The sequence below is a fragment of the Coregonus clupeaformis genome, unplaced genomic scaffold, assembly GCF_020615455.1.
Source record: "Coregonus clupeaformis isolate EN_2021a unplaced genomic scaffold, ASM2061545v1 scaf0033, whole genome shotgun sequence".
NCBI classification, from domain to species: domain Eukaryota; kingdom Metazoa; phylum Chordata; class Actinopteri; order Salmoniformes; family Salmonidae; genus Coregonus; species Coregonus clupeaformis.
This window is the reverse complement of record NW_025533488.1, coordinates 196,998-214,476: the sequence shown is the minus strand read 5'-3', so window position 1 is coordinate 214,476 and position 17,479 is coordinate 196,998. Positions and strand designations below refer to the sequence as shown.

General features: G+C 47.9%; 1 protein-coding gene across 1 annotated transcript in view; it reads right to left on the bottom strand.

The window, feature by feature from the left end:
- LOC121542811 (intermediate conductance calcium-activated potassium channel protein 4) overlaps positions 1-17,479 on the bottom strand; it is a 58,249-nt gene that overhangs the window by 21,917 nt on the left and 18,853 nt on the right. The window contains exons 3-4 of the mRNA XM_041852366.2: positions 8,475-8,938; positions 7,222-7,357 (exon numbers count right to left, since the gene is read on the bottom strand). Of these exons, the coding sequence (XP_041708300.1) occupies positions 7,222-7,357; positions 8,475-8,938 (600 nt within the window). The remainder of the gene's footprint in view (positions 1-7,221; positions 7,358-8,474; positions 8,939-17,479) is intronic.

Genomic DNA, 17,479 nt, shown 5'->3' with positions numbered 1-17,479 from the left:
GCTGGCGGCCAGAGGACGTCCTGGAGGGGGTCTGCCCGTTCCAACCCCACCCGACTCGGATCACGAGCTGATGGAGCTGGGTGGAGCGGCGATCGGAGAGAGCCGAGGACGACAGCACTAGTGTCACTCTGGTGGCACGAGAGGACATTTCACCGCACAATGTATGTACTGGCCCACCCGATCCATCACTACCGTTCGTAGTGGAGGTGGATGCGTCCGAGGTAGGGATAGGCGCTGTCCTATCTCAACGCTCGGGCACGCCACCTAAGCTCCGCCCCTGTGCCTTCTTCTCCAAGAAGCTCAGCCCGGCGGAGCAGAACTACGACGTTGGTGATCGGGAGCTGTTGGCTGTTGTCCAAGCCCTGACCGTATGGAGGCACTTGCTCGAAGGGGCAAAACACCCTTTCCTCGTCTGGACGGACCACCGTAACCTGGAGTACATCCGGGCAGCGAGGAGGCTGAACCCTCGCCAGGCCAGGTGGGCCAGGTTTGATTTCACTCTATCACACATCCCGGGTACGAAGAACGTGAAGGCAGACACACTGTCACGGCTGTACGACACAGAGGAGAGGCCCAGAGACAACACCCCCATACTCCCAGCCTCCTGCATTGTGGCGCCGGTAGTATGGGCGATGGACACGGATATAGAGCAGGCATTACGCACAGAGCCATCTCCACCTCAGTGTCCAGCTGGGCTGCAGTACGTGCCTGCTCTTGTCTGTGACCGTCTGATCTACTGATCTACTGGGCACACACGTCCCCCCTGTGGGAAATGTAACCCCTCCACCTCTCTCTCCCACACACACACACACACACACACACACACACACACACACACACACACACACACACACACACACACACACACACACACACACACACACACACACACGCACACGGACACACACACATAGTATTATGAAGTCCTGCTGCCTGATAATGACTCACACATTCACACGTCTCAGCTTCCTAGTTTCCTATTTGTTAGGATCTCCCGTGAAAAAGGTCAGGCAACCCCACACCTCACTCCACTTGTTATTAACAGGAAGGCTAGGAGACATATTGTCAAACAACATGGATGAACAACAATGAAAGTAGACATGGGGAAGCAGGCAGAGGACGTCAACGTTTCTAAGTGCTATAATGGAGAAGGAGCTGTCATTCAGATTTTTTTTTGTTGTCAAATTCAAGCAGTTTTTTGTTAACTTTTCCGGTGTTTCTTAGTTGTGATTTGACTTCACATGATGGAGGTTCCTTCTTCTTCAGAATTCCGTGTCAAATAAATGTTTCACTGTTTGTCAGATGACCACCGTCCAGTTATTTTGGTCACAAGAGCTTTTATGAGAGTGAGACTATGTTGTATGCTTTTCTCTATTCTAAATTCAAACTTTACTATTAGATGACTTGTCAGTGAGTGTATCCATTTGATTGATGTCTAAAGTAGATTTTACATAGTGGCCTAATCTTTTACCAAAGGGGTGGAGTGCCAAGATTGTTTTGCTGGACCGTAGCATCCAAACAAAATAGACTCAGTTCAGTGTTGACAAATAGTTAATGACCCATAAAACCAACACAACACACACAGACACACACACACACACACAAACACACACACTTTAGACGGCTTAGTGGTCTCTAAATGTATTGTTATTCTTCTGTTCTCCAGTGTTCCTGCAGAAGAAAACTAGTTGAGATGAGTTCTGTCCCAGAAACCTGAAGAAGATGCATGTGGCAGTGGACAAACTGATGGCCCCGGTCTTTTTTGTATTTCTTTTTTTTTTTAACCTTTATTTAACCAGGTAAGCCAGTTGAGAACAGGTCCTCATTTACAACTGCGACCTGGCCAAGATAAAGCAATGCAGTGCGATAAAAACAACAACACAGAGTTACATATGGGGTAAACAAAACATAAAGTCAAAAATACAACAGAAAATATACAGTGTGTGCGAATGTAGTAAGTTATGGAGGTAAGGCAATAAATAGGCCATAGTGCAAAATAGTTACAATTTCGTATTAACACTGGAATGATAGATGTGCAAAAGATGATGTGCAAATAGAGATACTGGGGTGCAAATTGGCAAAATAAATAACAATATGGGGATGAGGTAGTTGGGCTAATTTCAGAATGGCTGTGTACAGATCCAAAGATCGGTAAGCTGCTCTGACAACTGATGCTTAAAGTTAGTGAGGGAGATAAGAGTCTCCAGCTTCAGAGATTTTTGCAGTTCGTTCCAGTCATTGGCAGCATAGAACTGGAAGGAATGGCGTTCAAAGGAGGTGTTGGCTTTGGGGATGACCAGTGAGATATAACTTCTAGAGCGCATACTACGGGTGGGTGTTTCTATGGTGACCAGTGAGCTAAGATAAGGCGGGGATTTGCCTAGCAGTGATTTATAGATGACCTGGAGCCAGTGGGTTTGGCGACGAATATGTAGTGAGGGCCAGCCAACAAGAGCGTACAGGTCACAATGGTGGGTAGTATATGGGGCTTTGTTGACAAAACGGATGGCACTGTGATAGACTACATCCAATTTGCTGAGTAGAGTGTTGGAGGCTATTTTGTAAATGACATCGCCGAAGTCAAGGATCGGTAGGATAGTCCGTTTTACGAGGGCATGTTTGGCAGCATGAGTGAAGGAGGCTTTGTTGCGAAATAGGAATCCGATTCTAGATCTAACTTTTGATTGGAGATGCTTAATGTGAGTCTGGAAGGAGAGTTTACAGTCTAACCAGACACCTTGGTATTTGTAGTTGTCCACATACTCTAGGTCAGACCCGCCGAGAGTAGTGATTCTAGTCGGGTGGGCAGGTGCAAGCAGCGTTCGGTTGAAGAGCATGCATTTAGTTTTACTAGTGTTTAAGCGCAGTTGGAGGCTACTGAAAGAGTGTTGTATGGTGTTGAAGCTCGTTTGGAGGTTTGTTAACACAGTGTCCAATGAAGGGCCAGATGTATACAAAATGGTGTCGTCCGCATAGAGGTGGATCTGAGCGTCACCAGCAGCAAGAGCAACATCATTGATATACACAGAGAATAGAGTCGGCCCGAGAATTGAACCCTGTGGCACCCCCATAGAGACTGCCAGAGGTCCAGACAACAGGCCCTCCGATTTGACACATTGAACTCTATCTGAGAAGTAGTTAGACGGATTACCAGGGCGTGTACTCCGAGCATGTGCTGACCAACTGGCAAGTGTCTTCACTGACATTTTCAACATGTCCCTGACCGAGTCTGTAATACCAACATGTTTCAAGCAGACCACCATAGTCCCCGTGCCCAAGAACTCTAAGATAACCTGCCTAAATGACTACCGACCCGTGGCACTGACGTCTGTAGCCATGAAGTGCTTTGAAAGACTGGTCATGGCTCACATCAACAGCATAATCCCAGAAACCCTAGACCCACTCCAATTTGCATACCGCCCCAACAGATCCACAGATGATGCAATCTCTATCGCACTCCACACTGCCCTTTCCCACCTGGACAAGAGGAACACCTACGTGAGAATGCTATTCATTGACTACAGCTCAGCATTCAACACCATAGTGCCCTCTAAGCTCATCACTAAGCTAAGGATCCTGGGACTAAACACCTCCCTCTGCAACTGGATCCTGGACTTCCTGACGGGCCGCCCCCCAGGTGGTAAGGGTAGGTAACAACACATCTGCCACACTGATCCTCAACACGGGGGCCCCTCAGGGGTGCGTGCTCAGTCCCCTCCTGTACTCTCTGTTCACCCATGACTGCATGGCCAGGCACGACTCCAACACCATCATTAAGTTTGCCGACGACACAACAGTGGTAGGCCTGATCACCGACAACGATGAGACAGCCTATAGGGAGGAGGTCAGAGATCTGGCCGTGTGGTGCCAGGACAACAACCTCTCCCTCAACGTGACCAAGACAAAGGAGATGATTGTGGACTACAGGAAAAAAAAGAGGACTGAGCACGCCCCCATTCTCATCGACGGGGCTGTAGTGGAACAGGTTGAGAGCTTCAAGTTCCTTGGTGTCCACATCACCAACGAACTATCATGGTCCAAGCACACCAAGACAGTCGTGAAGAGGGCACGACAAAGCCTATTCCCCCTCAGGAGACTAAAAAGATTTGGCATGGGTCCTCAGATCCTCAAAAAATTCTACAGCTGCACCATCGAGAGCATCCTGACTGGTTGCATCACCGCCTGGTATGGCAACTGCTTGGCCTCTGACCGCAAGGCACTACAGAGGGTAGTGCGTACGGCCCAGTACATCACTGGGGCAAAGCTCCCTGCCATCCAAGACCTCTATACCAGGCGGTGTCAGAGGAAGGCCCTCAAAATTGTCAAAGACTCCAGCCACCCTAGTCATAGACTGTTCTCTCTGCTACCGCACGGCAAGCGGTACCGGAGTGCCAAGTCTAGGTCCAAAAGACTTCTCAACAGCTTCTACCCACAAGCCATAAGACTCCTGAACAGCTAATCATGGCTACCCGGACTATTTGCACTGCCCCCCCCACCCCATCCTTTTTACGCTGCTGCTACTCTGTTAAGTATTTATGCATAGTCACTTTAACTCTACCCACATGTACATATTACCTCAACTACCTCAACTAGCCGGTGCCCCCGCACATTGACTCTGCACCGTTACCCCCCTGTATATATAGCCTCCCTACTGTCACTTTATTTTACTTCTGCTCTTTGTTTTTCTCAACACTTTTTTTTTTGTTGTTGTTTTATTCTTACTTTTTTTGTTTAAAATAAACGCACTGTTGGTTAAGGGCTGTAAGTAAGCATTTCACTGTAATGTCTGCACTTGTTGTATTCGGCGCATGTGACCAATAAAATTTGATTTGATTTGATTTGATTTGATTAGTTGGTGAACCAGGCGAGGCAGTCATTTGAGAAACCAAGGCTATTTAGTCTGCCAATAAGAATGCGGTGGTTGACAGAGTCGAAAGCCTTGGCCAGGTTGATGAAGACGGCTGCGCAGTACTGTCTTTTATCGATCGCGGTTATTATATCGTTTAGGACCTTGAGCGTGGCTGAGGTGCACCCATGACCAGCTGGGAAACCGGATTGCATAGCGGAGAAGGTACGGTGGGATTCGAAATGGTCGGTGATCTGTTTGTTAACTTGGCTTTCAAATACTTTCGAAGGGCAGGGCAGGATGGATATAGGTCTGTAACAGTTTGGATCTAGAGTGTCACCCCCTTTGAAGAGGGGGATGACCGCGGCAGCTTTCCAATCTCTGGGGATCTCAGACGTTATGAAAGAGAGGTTGAACAGGCTAGCAATAGGGGTTGCGACAATTTCGGCGGCAAATTTGAGAAAGAAAGGGTCCAGATTGTCTAGCCCAGCTGATTTGTAGGGGTCCAGATTTTTCAGCTCTTTCAGAACATCAGCTGTCTGAATTTTTGTGAAGGAGAAGCGGGGGGGCATGGGCAAGTTGCAGCGGCGGATGCAGAGCTGGTGGCCGGGGTACTGGTAGCCAGGTGGAAAGCATGGCCAGCCACAGCAAAATGCTTGTTGAAATTCTTGATTATTGTAGATTTATCGGTGGTGACAGTGTTTCCTAGCCTCAGTGCAGTGGGCAGTTGGGAGGAGGTGCTCTTATTCTCCATGGACTTTACAGTGTCCCACAACTTTTTGGAGTTAGTGCTACAGGATGCACATTTCTGTTTGAAAAAGCTAGCCTTTGCTTTCCTAACTGATTGTGTATATTGGTTCCTGACTTCCCTGAAAAGTAGGCATATCGCGGAGGCTGTTCGATGCTAATGCAGTACGCCACAGGATGTTTTTGTGCTGGTCAAGGGCAGTCAAGTCTGAGGAGAACCAGGGGCTATATCTGTTCTTAGTTCTGTTTTTTGAATGGGGCATGCTTATTTAAGATTGAGAGGAAAGCACTTTTAAAGAACAACCAGGCATCCTCTACTGATGGAATGAGGTCAATATCCATCCAGGATACCTGGGCCAGGTCAATTAGAAAGGCCTGCTCGCTAAAGTGTTTTAGGGAGCGTTTGACAGTGATGAGGGGTGGTCGTTTGACCGCGGACCCATTACAGACGCAGTGTACCGGGTGGTCGGGTCTGGCTCTCGACCCATAATCTGCCCCTCCGCCTGCCCTGCCGGAAGCTGAGCCTGCGGTTTGTGGGGCCGTTCAAAGTCCTGAGGAGGATCAATGTTTCATGTGTCTCTCCTCAGGCCGGTGGTGGCTGGTCCGCTCCAGGAGTCTGAGGTGCGGGGGGTCCCTCCACCTCCTCTGGACATCGAGGGGGCTCCGGCGTACTCTGTCCGTTCCATCCTGGATTCGAGGCGTTGTTTGGGGGGCCTTCAGTACCTCGTGGAGTGGGAGGGGTACGGTCCGGAGGAACGGTGCTGGGTCCCGGTGAGGGATATCCTCGATCCCTCCCTGTTGCGGGATTTCCACTGTCACCATCCGGCTCGCTCCGCTCCGCGTCCTCCTGGCCGTCCCAGAGGCCAGAGTCGGCGCACTGCTGAAGCTGCGCATCAAGGGGGGGGGTACTGTCACGACTTCCTCCGAAGCTGCCTCCTCTCCTTGTTCGGGCAGGCTTCGGCGTTCGTCGTCACCAGCCTTTTAGCCACTGCCGCATCACATCTCATCATTCCATTTGTTTTGTCTTGTCTATTACACACACCTGGTTCAATTCCCCTCATTAGTACATGTATAAGTGTTCCCTCTGCCCCCTTGTCCTTGTGGGTGATTGTTTATGTGAGGAGTGAGTAGCTCGGTTGAGCTACGCGTATTTTGTATTGCCGGGGTATATTTTCCCTGTGTGCCTGTTTTGTTCCAGTGGGCCTGTTTTGCGCACTGGACTGTTTGACACTATCCTGCGTAACTCTGTATTCCGGAATAAACTCTGTATTCTGTGATTTATCCTCCTGCGCCTGACTCCTTCAAATCACCCATCGCAGTATCAACCCTACAAAAATATTAATTAATTATAGTCCATTGTCCATAATTCACATTTCCTGTTGCTGCAGGATTATTTCCCTGCTGTAGCAAACTGGCTCAAATTTAGATCATACATCTGTACACCTGCAGAGACATGAAGCCATGTACAGTACATGCACAGTATGTTATTTAGCCTGCCTACTTTACAGTAATGGTCTGCTTTAAAAATCCATTGTAACCTTTAACATACAGGCTTTATCATGCTTTGACACTCAGGCTAGAAACGTTATTTCCCCTATCCCTCCATTCCCCCCACCCCATATAGTTACCATGACTCCGGTGAAGAGGCACACCACTTTGCCACAGCTGGTTTTGGGGGACACGTCCCCGTATCCTACGGTGAGGAAGGTGATGGCAATGAGCCAGAGAGCCGTGTCCATACGACCAGTCTCCTCCTGTGTCTGCCTGTAGAGGGCAACACACCCTGGGGTCACTCACTACATACATAGATACATATGTCTTACATGAAGATATTCATAGATTTTATAGATATTATATAGACATATTGCATTAATAACAAGATCAGACCAATGGGTAAGACAAAACCAGAGATATATTAAGTTGGCAAATCTGGTTTGAGATTTAGAATCTTTATGGGCACCCAAAGATCCAAGCGTTCTAGTAACAGTTAGACTGTGATTATCTATTTATCTATCAGTGGCTGTGGGGTCAGGGAAGGTCCTGTTTCTGTTTCAATTCCAGGAAAGAGAACATGGAAGTTGAATTGTCTGGACAGATGGTGAAACTGCCTCAAAAATGGGTTGACTTTTCTAAGTTGTTGTTTTCTCAGAATCTTTTTCAAGACCATTCCAATTCAGTGTTCATCTCAAGTCTTCTATTGACTACAGGGAAGTTATGATGCATTATACCTGTCAGGTGTTACTCAGAAGTCTTACAATCTGTCAATCATCAGATCATATAACCAAAACGTCGCAGTTTGTTTAACATGCAGCTTGATAAATTAACACGTTTGATTTTCTCTATGTAACTGAGATCTAAGAATCCTATCCCATTGTAGGTTCAGCCTAAACAAATGACCTCACATTGGTCACGAGCAGACTTCAGAGGCCTAGGATGGTATGTGTTGGCTCACAATGAAGAGCAATTTGTCAGAGTAATTCAACAGAAAACGATCAACATTGAATCTGTTATTAGACTTTCCGAATGGGGAACTCAAATTGACCATCAATATTTGAAGTAGAGTGAGCAATTGATTGCCCCAGTCTGTTTGTAATAAACTGTGTAGGGGTGTGTGTGTGTGTGTGTGTGTGCATGTTTCTGTGCTGGCAGTAGTAATGTGTTATATTTAGAATTTTGGCAAACTGTTTTCTTCTCTCACTGTGTGTCCCCTTTTCCTGTTTATCACACAGACGCCTGTGCCTGTGTATCTCAAACAGGAGAGTGTGTGTGAGTCATGCATGAGTTGTGTGTGTGTGTGTGTGTGTGTGTGTGTGTGTGTGTGTGTGCGCGTGTGAGCATGAGTGTGTGTGTGTGCCTGCATGTGCGCACCCCTCCTCCCTACCTCTCACACAGCGTGAGCATCCAGGAGGCGATGAGCCAGAACAAGAAGATGAAACCCATCAGCGTGCGCGCTGGGTACTTGTTCATCAGCACCTTGAGCACGAAGCGGAACGTGAAGTTGATGTTGTTGAGCGAGCCGATACTCCTATAGGAGGCACTGAGCAGCACCTTGCTGTGCAGTAGGATCGTCCTGTGGACCAGGTACAGCCTGAGGAACATCAGCACCGACAGCAGCAGCTCTGTGTCCAACAGCGCCTCCCCGTGGCGGGAGGACACACACAGCGGCGCCGAGTTGGACGAGTTGACCTCTACCCCCTCCCTGGCGATGGGCGCGGGGACGCCCACCTCCCAGTAGGTGCCCACAGGGTGGATGGCACAGACCAGCAGTTCCAGGGAGATGCCCAGCACCCTGCGGCTTGTCATGGCGATGCGCCAGTCCACCTGGTTGTGGTCAATGATGAAGAGCTGGAGAAGAAGAGAGTGGTCGGGACAGGGGCGACAGGGGAGAGAGAAAGGGATGAGGGCGAGCGGAAGAGCCAGAGGGAGCAGGAGAGTTAGAGGGAGAGAGAGGGGGAAAGAGAGTGAAATAAATAAAAAGAGAGAGAGAGAGAGAGAGAGAGAGAGAGAGAGAGAGAGAGAGAGAGAGAGAGAGAGAGAGAGAGAGAGAGAGAGAGAGAGAGAGAGAGAGAGAGAGAGGGATTGAGTGGGAGAGAGAGAAGTAGGAAAATAAGGATGTCAACAGAGAATTGTTCATTTGATTTGAATCATTAAGGAAATGCTGATGATTAACTAAAGGTGGAAATTGGAAGAATAGCAACGACAGGGACATGATTCATTTATTTTTGTTTGAGATGGAGGCCAAGGCAAACAAAGACCCACCCAAGCAGATACGGAGCCAGTGAAAGTCAAGATTGTGTGGGTTGTAAGCGACACAAGCCCTCTCTGACTCACAAGTCTCTTAGATCATCAATATAATCCTGTCTGATCCTAGTCTGACATGACACAACTCCAAGATATCACTTTATCATATCACTAAAGAAAATGAAAACCAAATCCCACGCTGGCCAAAACCTCCAATTCCTGTTGTTTTGAGGTTTCTTTGTAACTCTTGATATTTGAAACTGCCGTAAGCATATTAGAACACTCAGTTCATAGTCTTGTTGCCCTTGACTGACTTTCCCATTACCCAATCCCCACCCAGTTCCTGCAGCAGAGGGGGAACTTCAGCCGTATTCATCCCCTTGATATTGCCACACCCTTCCCTTGATATTGGCCTCCTGTAGCTCAGTTGGTAGAGCATGGCGCTTGCAACGCCAGGGTTGTGGATTCGATTCCCACAGGGTGCCAGTATGAAAAAATGTATGCACTCGCTAACTGTAAGTCGCTCTGGATAAGAGCGTCTGCTAAATGACTAAACTGTAAAAACTAAAAAAATATTGCCACACCCTTCCCTTGATATTGCCACACCCTTCCCTTGAAATTGGCTCACCTGAGGCTTGTTGGTGCAAGTTCATTTCCTTACCTTTCACCTTCGGATGTGTTTTAGAAATTCAACTGTACCTCCATCTCCTGTGTTCTTATAGACTAATCTCCAGGGTAGTCCACACCCAAACCACCAGCAAGCCAACCTCAAAATACAGTCCTTGACCAACCAACCCAAAACAGTTTTTACATGGTCTATCGAGCCTGATCGGGCTATCGTGCTGCAACACTCTTTCCTTGAAATTGATTAATCTGTGGCTAACCTTGTCCCGAGGCTATTGCGCAAAGTGCATATAAGCTTGGTATATCAACCACTCAAAGTTGGCCTTAGTGGGAGTGACCATAGAATTCTATAGGAGTGACCTACTGAGTAAAGTATTTGCCATCATTTATTTTTAACGAATCACACGACTGTGAGGAGTGGCTCTGTGCTTGTGATGTGCTAGTGTACAGGGGAGGGTTAGGGGGATGGTGTTGTGGGAGATGATTGGTTGGTAGATTAAGCCGATTAAGCCAATGCCTATGCGCCGGGAGTTTCTCTGTATTGGCTAACAAAGGCCAAGTTTGACGCATTGGTCCACCAGACTCTTTGCGTATTTGGGCGGAAGTGTTTGGAAATGTGATTAATCTGTGACTAATCAGTGTGGCAGTCTGATAAACATTCCAGTTACAGTGAGGGAAAAAAGTATTTGATCCCCTGCTGATTTTGTACGTTTGCCCACTGACAAAGAAATGATCAGTCTATAATTTTAATGGTAGGTTTATTTGAACAGTGAGAGACAGAATAACATTCAGAACAAAAAAATCCAGAAAAACGCATGTAAAAAATGTTATAAATTGATTTGCATTTTAATGAGGGAAATAAGTATTTGACCACCTCTCAATCAGAAAGATTTCTGGCTCCCAGGTGTCTTTTATACAGGTAATGAGCTGAGATTAGGAGCACACTCTTAAAGGGAGTGCTCCTAATCTCAGTTTGTTACCTGTATAAAAGACACCTGTCCACAGAAGCAATCAATCAATCAGATTCCAAACTCTCCACCATGGCCAAGACCAAAGAGCTCTCCAAGGATGTCAGGGACAAGATTGTAGACCTACACAAGGCTGGAATGGGCTACACGACCATCACCAAGCAGCTTGGTGAGAAGGTGACAACAGTTGGTGCGATTATTCGCAAATGGAAGAAACACAAAATAACTGTCAATCTCCCTCGGCCTGGGGCTCCATGTAAGATCTCACCTCGTGGAGTTGCAATGATCATGAGAACAGTGAGGAATCAGCCCAGAACTACACGGGAGGATCTTGTCAATGATCTCAAGGCAGCTGGGACCATAGTCACCAAGAAAACAATTGGTAACACACTACGCCGTGAAGGACTGAAATCCTGCAGCGCCCGCAAGGTCCCCCTGCTCAAGAAAGCACATATACAGGGCCGTCTGAAGTTTGCCAATGAACATCTGAATGATTCAGAGGAGAACTGGGTGATAGTGTTGTGGTCAGATGAGACCAAAATCGAGCTCTTTGGCATCAACTCAACTCGCCGTGTTTGGAGGAGGAGGAATGCTGCCTATGACCCCAAGAACACCATCCCCACCGTCGAACATGGAGGTGGAAACATTATGCTTTGGGGGTGTTTTTCTGCTAAGGGGACAGGACAACTTCACCGCATCAAAGGGATGATGGACGGGGCCATGTACCGTCAAATCTTGGATGAGAACCTCCTTCCCTCAGCCAGGGCATTGAAAATGGGTCGTGGATGGGTATTCCAGCATGACAATGACCCAAAACACATGGCCAAGGCAACAAAGGAGTGGCTCAAGAAGAAGCACATTAAGGTCCTGGAGTGGCCTAGCCAGTCTCCAGACCTTAATCCCATAGAAAATCTGTGGAGGTAGCTGAAGGTTCGAGTTGCCAAACGTCAGCCTCGAAACCTTAATGACTTGGAGAAGATCTGCAAAGAGGAGTGGAACAAAATCCCTCCTGAGATGTGTGCAAACCTGCTGGCCAACTACAAGAAATGTCTGACCTCTGTGATTGCCAACAAGGGTTTTGCCACCAAGTACTAAGTCATGTTTTGCAGAGGGGTCAAATACTTATTTCCCTCATTGAAATGCAAATCAATTTATAATGTTTTTGACATGTGTTTTTCTGGATTTTTCTGTTGTTATTCTGTCTCTCACTGTTCAAATAAACCTACCATTAAAATTATAGACTGATCATGTCTTTGTCAGTGGGCAAACTTACAAAATCAGCAGGGGATCAAATACTTTTTTCCCTCACTGTAATTTCAGTTCTTTGTTGGTGCAAGTTCTTTTCCTTGTCTTTGACCTTTGGAAACATTTATAGAATTTCAACTGTACCTCCATCTCATGTGTTCTCATAGACGTACCACCTGGGTAGACCAACGTAAAAATACAGTCCATTACCAACCAATCCTAACCCTAAGTTTTTACAATAAGAAAGTATTGTTTTTCTTTGTACATTGTAGTTATACAGTATATACCGGTAAGCAAATACAATTTGATTGGATCATATTGAAGATATACAAAGAATTATACATTCTCAATTCCTGTGTCTACACACTACTCAACTGTGCGCTTCATTAAAAGTATGTCGCACACAGCAGAATGAAAAGAGGCCCTCTGGTAATGCAAATGATCTGCCACCAATGAAGAGGGGTCTTTATATGTGACTGAAAGGGGAGGGAGTAAATGCTACTCATACTGGAATTTATCCAAGCCAGCAGCTGGGCCAGCCACTGTACAAGCAGGGCCATCTGAACCCAATGGGAATGGGAGCTGGGAAGAGGCTTAGGGTTGGGGATCATGTAGAGACAGGTAATGAATTTAGCAGCCCTTACCCCTGGGAACATGTGTTTAGATACTCACTATCACCTGGGGACCTCGGCCACATACCGCTCTCTGCCACTGCACACCGTCCTGAACGCTGCTCACATGATGATTAAGAGGGTGACGTTTTAGGTGACCAATGATATGAAGAAATATCAGCAGGGTTTGTTTTTCTGTCCATCTTCCTCTTCCTTTTTCTTTCTATGTTTCTCTTTTCTCTGGGTCTGAATCAATTACCGGTATGTTTTTTGGAGAGTAAGAAATTCAGTGAGGTTAACGCCAGGTTGCGCTGCCTGCACGTTTTGTTTTCAGCCTAAATATGGAGGCCCATGAACAGCCCAAAAACGATAACCTCCACCCATGCTTGAAACCGCAACTCCCTTATCTCCCCACAGCACTTGCGCAGAGCCCCCCTCCTCTCAGATATGCCTACACACGGATGTCAACCTAACAGGCATTTAAAGACCAGGCAGTGTGGCCTGAAAAACCTTCTGGCTGCCCACCCTTTTGTCTAAAAACTCATGAATGGGACCTGACCCACTGTTTTATTTAATCATATACTGCACTGAGTGGTACATAAAATATATCTACTTCTGCACAGTCTTCACACCTTTCACTGTTTATCATATAGCACCTTGTTGACTTCTACACTGAGCAGTAAGGACATGGAAGGACTGTCTTAACATATTGAATTTCAGTATCTTCACCAAAGTCCTGGCACCTTGTGCATTAACAAGGTATTACAGAGCCAGGACGAAAATAAGACGACCACCGTAGAGCACTGTGCAAGTCTCTGTGGATTCGAGTCTCAAATCAAATGATCATCTTATTTGTCACATGCGCCGAATACAACAGGTGTAGACCTTTACGGGAAATGCTTACTTACAAGGCCTTAACCAACAATGGAGTTCAAGAAATAGTTAAGAAATATTTACTAAATTAACTAAAGTAAAAAATTAAATAAAAAGTAACACAATAAATAACAATAACGAGGCTATATACAGGGGGTATCAGTACAGAGTCAATGTGTGGGGTTACAGGTTAGTCGAGGTAATTTGTACATGTAGGAAGGGGTAAAGTGGCTCTGCATTGATAATAAACAGCGAGTAGCAGCAGTGTAAAAACAAAGGGTGGGGGAAGTGTCAATGTAAATAGCCCTGGGTGACTGGAGTCTTTTACAATTTTTTGGGCCTTTCTCTGACACCACCTAATATGTAGGTCCTGGATGGCAGGAGGCTTGGCCCCAGTGATGTACTGGGCCGTACGCACTACCCTCTGTAGTGCCTTACGGTTGGATCCCGAGCAGTTACCATACAAGGCGGTGATGCAACCAGTCAGGATGCTCTCGATGGTGCAGCTGTATAACTTTTTGAGGATCTGGGGACCCATGCCAAATCTTTTCAGTCTCCTGAGGGGGAAAAGGTGTTGTGGTGCCCTCTTTACGACTGTCTTGGTGGGTTTGGACCATGATAGTTTGTTGGTGATGTGGACACCAAGGAACTTGAAACTCTCGACCCGCTCCACTACAGCCCCGTCGATGTTAATGGGGGCCTGTTCGAACCTCCTTTTTCTGTAGTCCACGATCAGCTCCTTTGTCTTGCTCACATTGAAGGAGAGGTTGTTGTCCTGGCACCACACTGCCAGGTCTCTGACCTCCTCCCTATAAGCTGTCTCATCGTTGTCTGTGATCAGGCCTACCACTGCTGTGTCGTCAGCAAACGTAATGATGGTGTTGGAGTCGTGCTTGGCCACGCAGTCCTGGGTGAACAGGGAGTACAGGAGGGGACTAAGCACGCACCACTGAGGGAACCCAGTGTTGAGGATCAGCGTGGCAGATTTGTTGTTGCCTATCCTTACCACCTGGGGGCAGCTCGTCAGGAAGTCCAGGATCCAGTTGCAAAGGGAGGTGTTTAGTCCCAGGGTCCTTAGCTTAGTGATGAGCTTTGTGGGCACTATGGTGTTGAACGCTGAGCTGTAGTCAATGAACAGCATTCTCACATAGGTGTTTCTTTTGTCCAGGTGGGAAAGGGCAGTGTGGAGTGCGATTGAGATTGTGTCATCTGTGGATCTGTTGGGGCGGTATGCGAATTGGAGTGGGTCTAGGCTTTCCGGGAGGATAGTGTTGATGTGAGTCATGACCAGCCTTTCAAAGCACTTCATGGCTACCGACGTGAGTGCTACGGGGCGGTTGTCATTTAGGGAGGTTACCTTCACTTTCTTGGGCACAGGGACTATGGTGGTCTGCTTGAAACATGTAGGTATTACAGACTCGGTCAGGGAGAGGTTGAAAATGTCAGTTAAGACACTTGCCAGTTGGTCTGGGCATGCTCTGAATACATGTCCTGGTAATCCGTCTGGCCCCACGGCCTTGTGAATGTTGACCTGTTTAAAGGACTTGCTCACATCGGCTACGGAGAGCGTGATCACTCAGTCGTCCAGAACAGCTGGTGCTATCATGCATGCTTCAGTGTTGCTTGCCTCGAAGCGAGCATAAAAGGCATGTAGCTCGTCTGGTAGGCTTGCGTCACTGGGCAGCTCGTCAATGCACTTATTGATGAAGCTGGTGACTGTGGTGGTATACTCCTCAATGTCATTGGCTGAATCCCAGAACATATTCCAGTCTGTGCTAGCAAAACAGTCCTGTAGCGTAGCATCCGCATCATCTGACCACTTCCGTATTGAGTGAGTCACTGGTACTTAGTACTTTCGTTTTTGCTTGTAAGCAGGAATTACACAATTATGATCAGATTTGCCAAATGGAGGGCGAGGTAGTGCTTTGTATGCGTCGCTGTGTGTGGAGTAAAGGTGGTCTAGAGTTTTTTTTCATCTGTCATGTGAGCGTGTGTAAGCCACCGCATGGTTATTTACTAGGAAGTCATGCTGACAATCTGTGTGTGTCACGATTTCCTCCGAAGCTGCCTCCCCTCCTTGTTCGGGCAGGCTTCGGTGTTCGTCGTCACCGGCATTCTAGCCACTGCCGCTCCTCATCTCATAATTCCATTTGTTTTATCTTGTTTATTACACACACCTGGTTCATATCCCCTCATCAGCACTTGGATAAGTGTTCCCTCTGCCCCCTTGTCTTTGTGTGTGATTGTTTATTGTGGAGGTATTATAGCTCGGTGGAGCTACTTTATATTTGTATCGCCGGGATATTCACCCATGTGCCTTGTTTTCTCAAGTGCGCCGTATTTACTGCACTGGAGTGTATTACACATTGATGCATACCGCTGTGTTCCTTATTAAACTATATATTCTGTGATTTATCCTTCTGCGCCTGACTCCGTCCGAAATCAACCGCCACAGAATCACACACCCGAACATGGAGTCAGCAGGAGAAGAGAACATGTCTGGAGTCGTGGCGTGGGTCCGGGAGCATTCTACTATGCTAGCCAGCTTGGGAGAAGCGATGGATCGGGTTCTCCAGGTCGTCCAATGCCTGGAGAGGAGAGGACCCAACCCTTCGGGACCAGCTGAGCGACCGGATCCAGCCACCCACACCCCAGCACCCAGAGGGATTCACCTATCCCGACCGAGGGAGTATGAAGGGACAGCTGCCCGCTGCCAGGGACTGCTCCTGCAGCTGGACCTCTACTTCTCAACCATCACCCCAGCTCCATCGGAGCTGGAGAAGATGTCCGCCCTCATCTCCTGCCTTTCGTGGAAAGCCCTGGAGTGGGCCAACGTGGCTCCTCCTTCACTCCAGACCGCGTTGGCCCACTCCAGGGCTACAGGGAGTTTGCTCGCCTCTTCCGGGCAGTCTTTGATCACCCACCCGAAGGAAGAGAGGCGGGCGAGGGGCTTGTCCAACTGAGGTAGGGGACGAGGACCGCACAGGACTTTGCCCTGGAGTTTCGTACTCTAGCTGCTGGGTCCGGGTGGAACGAGCAGGCCCTCATCGACAGCTTCCGGTGCAGCCTGCGAGAGGATATCCGAAGGGAGCTAGCCTGCCAGGATAGCATGTTGACTTTCGACCAGCTGGTGGACATGGCCATCCGGTTGGACAACCTGCTAGCTTCAAGAGGATGTCCTGGAAGGGGCCTGCCCGTTTCACTCTTGACAGCTCCAGTGTCACTCTTGTGGCAGGAGAGGACATTCTGCTGCATACTGTTGTCAGGGTTCTTCCAGGTCTGGAGGCGGCAGGCAGGGCACTCTCGCGTCACCCCAATTTATTTATTTTTATTATTACCCCAGGTAGCGCACACCCACACTCGTTCAGAGCCCTCTGCTGCGCACTGCACCATACACGTCAACTTCCCTGATTACCTGGTAGTTCCCCAGTCTAAGGTGGTAGTCGATTCAGGCGCAGCTGGGAACTTTATGGACAGAGCTTTAGCTAATAGTCTCTGTATTACATTGGTTCCCCTACAAATTCCATTGCCCATCAAAGCACTTGACAGTCGACCATTAGGGTCAGGTTTTGTTAGGGAAGTTACAGCACCAGTCACGATGGTTACGCAAGAGACCCATAGAGAGCAAGTCACCTTTATTATTGAGTCTCCCGATTTCCTTGTTGTGTTGGGTCTTCCCTGGCTAGCACTACACAACCCCACCTTTTCATGGCCGCAGAGGGTTCTCACGGGGTGGTCGCGAGAGTGTCAGGGTAGGTGTCTAGCTGTTTCCGTTGGTGCAACCACGGTGGAAAGTCCAGACACTACCCCCACCGTGCGCATTC